The sequence below is a fragment of the Chrysochloris asiatica genome, unplaced genomic scaffold, assembly GCF_000296735.1.
Source record: "Chrysochloris asiatica unplaced genomic scaffold, ChrAsi1.0 scaffold00165, whole genome shotgun sequence".
Taxonomy (NCBI): domain Eukaryota; kingdom Metazoa; phylum Chordata; class Mammalia; order Afrosoricida; family Chrysochloridae; genus Chrysochloris; species Chrysochloris asiatica.
Window position 1 is genome coordinate 7,273,957 of NW_006408683.1, and position 7,240 is coordinate 7,281,196.

Consider the following 7,240-nt stretch of genomic DNA (forward strand, 5'->3'; position numbering starts at 1 on the left):
TGACAATAACAACTGGAGCCTTTGGTCGAGCTGTGGAATAAGCATTGGGCTGCTAACCTCAAGGTTTAGACCCACCAACCGCTCCCCGTAGAAAATTACGATGTCTATTCACGTTACAAATTTAATGTCTCGGAAATGGTATAGGGTCTCTGTGACTCCAAATTTCAACAAAAGGCAGTGGAGCTCTGGTAGCATAGTGGTTACGAATCGGACTGCGAACCTTAAGACCAGCAGTTCGAAACTACCAGCTGTTCCGCGGGAGAAAGATGAGGCATTCTGCTCCCGTAAAGATTTACGGCCTCGGAAACCCTGTACAGGGTCGCTATGGATCGGAAACGACTCGATGGCACTTAACAACAACAACAACATATAAAACATAATTGTTTCATTAATTAGCAGCTGTGGCCATTGCTTGACCCTACTGACTGACCATTTTCCATCAAGTCAGTTCCTACTCACAGGGACCCTATACCTATACAGGGTTTTCGAGACTAAATCTTTTAGAGGAGCAGTCAGACTCACCTTCCTCTGGCAAAGCTGCTGGTGGGTTTGAACTACTGACCTTGCGGTTAGCAGTCCAATGCCTAACCCACAGTGCCACCAGGGCTCTTAGTAGTCCCCTAGAATAGTTTACTTGAGAATACGAAATTAGCTATTGCAGTTTTTAAGGAGCCCTGGTGGCACTGTGGGTTAGGCATTGAGCTGCTAACTGCAAGGTCAGTGGTTCAAATCCACTAGCCGCTCCAAGGGAGAGAGATGAAGCTAATTGTTCACTTAAAGATTTACCATCTTTGAAACCCTTTATAGTCCCTAATGAGTTGGCACTTCACAACAACAACGAGTTGGAATCAACTCATCGACAGTGGGTTTGGGTTTATACTATTTTTGACACATCTTGAATACTCAATATTTTTTCTATGATATTATTCCCTTTGTTTTACTTGTTTATTTAAATAACTGATTTTGTTTTATGTATATATTATAATCTGTCTAAAATGTTTCTTGGAACAAGGCAGAGTAAGACTAAATAAATGTTGTTTTTTCAGCATGTTGTACTTTTCATAAAAGACAGCAATTAAAAATATTCATAATTCCTTCTGAAGTTACAGGGATTTTGAAAATAGGCATACATGAAGATTTACTTTTTGGCCACTTAACTTTCATCTCAGATATATTACTATAGAAATTTCCTATATTAAGTGTGTGGGTGTGAGTGATTTTCTTAAGACATTTTTTGTTGCAACGTCCTACGGTAAAAGTTCCACTATCATTTGAAATCTGTCACAAGACCAGGGAACTGCATTCGTTGTACAACTATTTAATAAATAAGTTCCCCAGTTTGAAGTGCTAGACTTTTATGTGAGGTCAAGCCAGTTGAAGACATTTACAAAGAATTGGTTGTTTGTTATTGCTATGTGAGTTGCAAGGATGGAAAAAAAAAAAGAATTTCTTTCTTCAATACTTCCTTCCAGGCTGAGTCATCACTAGAGAGTGGAGAGTGGGAAGAGCAACAGCAGCAGCAGAAGCAGAGAATCCAAACCCAAAGCTGAAATCACAAAGTACCATTTCTCTAAGTTGGGGCTTAGAGGGGAGCCATCATGAGCGATGTTACCATTGTGAAAGAAGGTTGGGTTCAGAAGAGGGGTAAGTGCTCAACCACCCCCCCCCCCCCCCCCCACAAATTATATGGTTTGTAAGAGTGCTAAAAGGTGGTGTGCTGGAAATTGATGTCTGTGTGTGTGTGTGTGTGTGTGTGTGTGTGTGATTCTGTTAGCAAAGTAAATTGTAACATACTAAGTCCAATAAGGACAAAATGAGATTTAACATATGTGTTGGGATTCTGATTCTGACATTATTTAGAAATTTCTTTTTAATTGTTGATTTTAATAATTTACAATATAGTTGTGAAGTCAGGCTTGACTTTGTGACTTGTGTATATTTATGTTGCAGAGTTAATGTTTCAGTGGGTATTCACATATCTTAAAATGATTTATTATCTAGAAAAGTGTCTTGAATGCATTTAAAAATATGTAAGCGTATAAATAAAAGTATTCAGCTATACGAAGTTTATTTGGATGGTGGCACAGGATGGGCTTAAAGTAGTAAATGGGGGAAGGTTTGCCCCCAAATTTGTGGATTATGCTATCTCATAAATTAGGTCAAGTACTAAACTAGGAAGCTAGATGATAAAAAGTTGTTTTTTAAAATAATAACATTTGTTTAATTTCAAAGTTTATTAATATACTTTAGTATTTATTTCTCATTCACTCTTTGGATAATTCAGATGCATCTGTTTTTTTTTTAATTAACGGGTGAACACATCATATAGCTTAATGTATACTTTGCGAGATCACCTATTTATATGGTCAATGTGTTTTATTAGAAACCTGGAGTTGAGACTAGTTTAGACTACTGATGACCCACATGGTCAAATTGAGTAGGATAAGAACAGTTCCATTTTCAGAATTTTTTGGTTCCTGATATATTGTCTGGTTAAAAGTTACCTCGTTTATATTTATTTTCATATTATTAAATGCCTGTGGCTAAGACCTCTGCTGAAAAGTTGTTGATAATAGTTCCATGCATTATGTGTTTTTGAAAATCTTCTTCATAGAGGTATAATTTATATATGATAAAATTGACTAATTTTTAGTGTGTAGTTTGATGAATTTTGACTAATGTAGAAACAGTTCTGTAGCCAGTTTTACAGTTATATAGAACATTGTCACCACCTACAAAAGTTCCTTTGGTTCTACTTCCAGTCAGTTCTCTTTTCTCAGCCCTAGTAGCCACTAATCTGATTTTCGTTACTACAATTTTATTTTCCTAGAATTTCCCTTAAATGTATTCAGACATTCATAATTTTTGTTTCTGGTTTCTTTCACCTTGCATAATACTTTCATAATTCATCTATGCTGTTTATATCAGTAGTTTTTTTTTTTGTTGTTGTTGTTCAGTAGTGTTCCATTTGGAGTCTTGGTATAGCTCTATGGGTTAATGTGCTGAACTGCAGTTCAAGCTTACCAGCTGCTCCTTGGAAACCTTATACAGGGTCGCAACCAACTCAATGGCGCTTAACAACAAGTGTTCCGTTATCTGGATCTACCACTATTTGTTTTTGTCTTCACAGATTGATAGACTTTGGGTTGTTTCCAGTTTTTGACTATTATGAAAAAAGAAAAGATTTTGTTGTTGTTACACGCTGACTCATAGCGACCCTGTATAAGGTTTCCAAGGTTTGAAACTTGTGGCTTTCAGTCCAGTGCTGATCCTACAGTGCCATACCAGAAGTCCATTATTATAACAAAAACTGATATGAGCATTCAGTTACATATCTTTGTGTGCTTATATGTGCCCCTCCCCTCGGGTAATTACCAGCGGAAAAGATTACTGGGTTGTGTGGTAAGTATGTATGTAACTTTGCCAGAAATCTATGTTTAAATGTATGAGAACTACCAAACTGTTTACTGAAGTGCTGACCATTTCTATTGCTTCATTTCTTCCATGTACTGTTGTACATTTGGACAACATTTTCAGATTTTAGTGCTGTATAATTTTTTGTGGTAGTGTTTATTTTTTAGATTGTCTACATTGTTTTCCTATTTTTTTAGGGGTGTGTGTGTAACAAATCATTTAAAACTTTTGGAGTTTAAGTGTGTTAATATCTAAAATCTGATCTTACAAGATTGTTGTTAGGATTAAATGAGATAATGGATGTGAATGTGTATTCAGACACAAATGTAAGCTTCTCATACCCTCCACATTTTATCAGGCAATTAGGGTGGCTCTTCTGTCTATTTAATTAATTGTATATGGACTGAAAAGAGTCTTGGTGTGGCGCTGCAGGATAATTCACTGGACTACAAGGTTGGTTTGAGCCATGAAGTTGGCAGTACCAACTCACCAGCCACTCCTCAGAAACCTTTACAGGGTAGCTGTGAGTCGGAACCCATTGTACGGCATTTAGCAACAACAACATATGGACTGAAATATCATGACAGAAGGTTGGTACATAATGCATGGAACATAGGAAAAGGCATAAATGAAGAAAAATTTATTAGTGGTCCTTTCACTGGCCAGGGGAGAGAGAGTGTAATGATTGTGTGTGTGTGAGGTGTTTATTTAGAGAATTAATAGCCTATTGTATAAAAATAAGAATTTGAAAAGTACTCAAAGATACTTGAATGACATAAAAAATCTTTTCACTCTCTATCTTTTCAAATTAGTTTCACTCTTCAAAGTTAACCATATTAGAACTTTTCTATTTTAAATTTTGATTATTTTATGCTATTTATATGTAATGTTCTAAACTTGATGTTTTGGCTAATTAGTCTTAAGTAATGTTTTCCCCATTGTGAACATAGAAGAATTTGACTCTTAAATCTATTTATTTTCTCACAATTTTTGGTAAGTATGTTTTTTTTGTTGTTGTTGCGGCCTTTGGCTTTTTTTTTTTTTTTTGGTTGTTGTTTGTTTATAGTTACAATTCTAGTTCTTGGACAGTTAACTTTAGAAAGTATTTCTCTAGCATCTCTGAACATGCCACTTTGTAAACTCAAGAAGTCAGCCCCTGTTATCATATCCCACTTGAATTTCTCATATTTCCTTGCTGATTTGTATCAGCTGTAACGTTCATTTAATATTGTCAAGGTTTATCATAGTTGCGCTTGTTCATTCTGAAAAGCAGTAAACAGTAAAAAAAAGTACAAAAAATGTTGTATTTATGTTGTTGCTAAGTGCCATTGAGGAGGTTCCAACTCATAGAGACTCATATGGGGTCACTGTGAGTCAGAACCGACCCGACAGCTTAACAACAAGACACTTTTTGTACATTTTTTGTACTCTTGGAGATCACTTATTAATCCCGTTTCTTAATTTTTCTTTTACTTTCCCTGTATTTGTATTTTTTTTGGTTAGGTTCTAGAAGAGTTCCTTGACTTGTAATATTCTAGCCCTTTGTTGAGTTTTTTACTTTAGCTATTACTTTATATTTCAGGGAGGTCTTTATATTTCATGGAGCCCTTGAGTGGTGCATACAGTTATTTTTTAGTGTTAATCCCAAGGTTGCTGGTTCAAACCCACCAGAGGTGCCTTGAAAGAAAAGACTGTCACTCTCTTTCTGAAAACCAGTCAGTGAAACCCCTGTGGAACAATTTTGTTATGATACACATCGTGTTGTTTCCTTTATTTAAAAAAAAAAAAAAAAAAAAAGTTTTTAAAAATCTTCCACTAGTCGAGTTCTGATTATTAAGCCATTGAGGCTAGGTCAAATGGGTACTGTCTGCAAGTTTGGGTGTTCTTGTGCATCTCCCCTCACTTCATATCAGCTGGATGCTTCACTCTCAGCTCTAGCCCTCTATGGCTATGTCCTTGTCCATGGGCTCAGGAGTCCCCAGGTCTCACCACACTTTGGATCAACCAGTCTTTCCTCTTCTCTCTTTCATCTCCAGGTCAACAGGAGTCAATGGACTGTGGTTGAATTCAGCCCATTTTTTTGATAAAGGAAACAAGGATAAATTGCTACACTATGATGAACCTGACCTATACTCATGGAGGTGTATACTCTTAATACCAATAGCGAGGGAAGGAGTCTTCAGATCAAGTATCAGTGTTATCCCCTCTGTACACAGGGTAGATAGGGACGGGCAACTTAGACATTGGCTACCTAAAAGACGGGGAGGAGGGCTATAAAGGCAAGAAGTGATTGGCTTACAAAGTTTCATGATATAGTTTAGTTTAAGAATGTGTTGGGGAAGAAAGAGTTCATACTGATTAGTTTTCATCTTGTCTAGATGGGTCTGGTGAAAAGAGATGGGGATAAGATTCTTATGATTCAATAGTGAGTTAATTGTTATCATGACTAATTGTGACTGTCACAGTTGTAAAGGTAGAAGTTTTGTAATAAAAACAGGGGTTTTTGTTAATCATCCAGTCCAGAAACAGAGGACCCTAGGACCATCAAGGGAGAAGAGCACAAGCAGAATGCGGGACCTGATACACATTGGGTTGCCAAAAGTTGAAATAGACTCAGTGACATTTTTTTTTTTTTTTTCTAGTTCATAGTCGTCTGCTCTTATTTTATAGATACGATATAATCTTCAATCTCAAAACAGTAATTTTATTGTATTTTTACATTTTTTCGCTTGAGAGGAGAATTTTGTTTAATTATTTTTTGATGATGTTGTTGTTGTATGCCATCAAATTGGTTCTGACTCTTGGTGACTCTGTAGGGTTTCTGAGGCTGTAAATCTTTACAGGAGCAGAAACCCTTATCTTTCTCTTGCAGAGTGGCTGATGGGTTTGAACTGCTGGCTTTGTGGTTAGCCACCAGCACTCTCTTTAGTGTCTTGTAAGTGTTGGATCTGTCTTTTTAGGTTGCACAAATGGAGTAATGGGTTTACTCATAGTTTCGTTGGTTATGTGGCTCTTGTTCCCAACTCTGTGTATCCACTATCTATGTTTACAATTTACTTAATTTCCCTCCATTTATGATAAATGTACCTTAGTAAATGAGGATTTGTGATGGTAATGTTTATGATAATATTTAACCTTAACACTTCAAAGCATTAATAGGGAGAAACCTAATTTGGCATTTTTCCCTCCACCATCCCTTAATTTATTCTTTCGGAGATTTCAGTATTATTTTAATGATTCTGGGTTATAGTCAAGTAAAATTCAATACGTGCCAAACGGTGCTTGACTATCTTTTGTTTCAGAGAATTTTCTCTTAAAAGATCATTGTTACTTAATGACTGTGTGGGCTGGGCAGGTCCCTCAACTTTGGTGTACTTCTCTGAAAAGAAACACAATTTATCTTTTGTACCTCACAGTGTGGTTAAGATAATGTGTCTAGGAGTGTTTCTAAACTATAATGTACTTTGTTGTTAGGTGCTGTTGAGTTGTTTCTGACTCATAGTGACTCTGTATAGAGTTCCTGAGGAGCAGCTGGTGAGTTTGAACCACAGACCTTTCTGTTCAAATCAACCATGTGATCTGGTGCTTATCCTACATCACCATACCATAATAGGAGATAGCAAATATAAAAATTTCAGTGCTTAGTTTTAATATTAATCTTTTTTCCTGAAATCTCTATTCATAAATAATTTTTTTTACAAAATTAATTTTGTTGTTGAGGATATATGCAGCAAAACATATACCAATTCAACAGTTTCTACATGTACAATTGAGTATCAGTGATTACATTCTTTGAGTTGTATAACCATTCTCATCCTCCTTTTTC

The 7,240-nt window shown here is 36.1% G+C and overlaps 1 protein-coding gene across 1 annotated transcript in view; it reads left to right on the top strand.

The window, feature by feature from the left end:
* Positions 1 to 1,552: 1,552 nt before the first annotated feature.
* AKT3 (v-akt murine thymoma viral oncogene homolog 3) overlaps positions 1,553 to 7,240 on the top strand; it is a 402,599-nt gene continuing 396,911 nt past the window's right edge. The window contains exon 1 of the mRNA XM_006871278.1: positions 1,553 to 1,644. Within this exon, the coding sequence (XP_006871340.1) occupies positions 1,599 to 1,644 (46 nt within the window). The 5' untranslated portion in view covers positions 1,553 to 1,598. The remainder of the gene's footprint in view (positions 1,645 to 7,240) is intronic.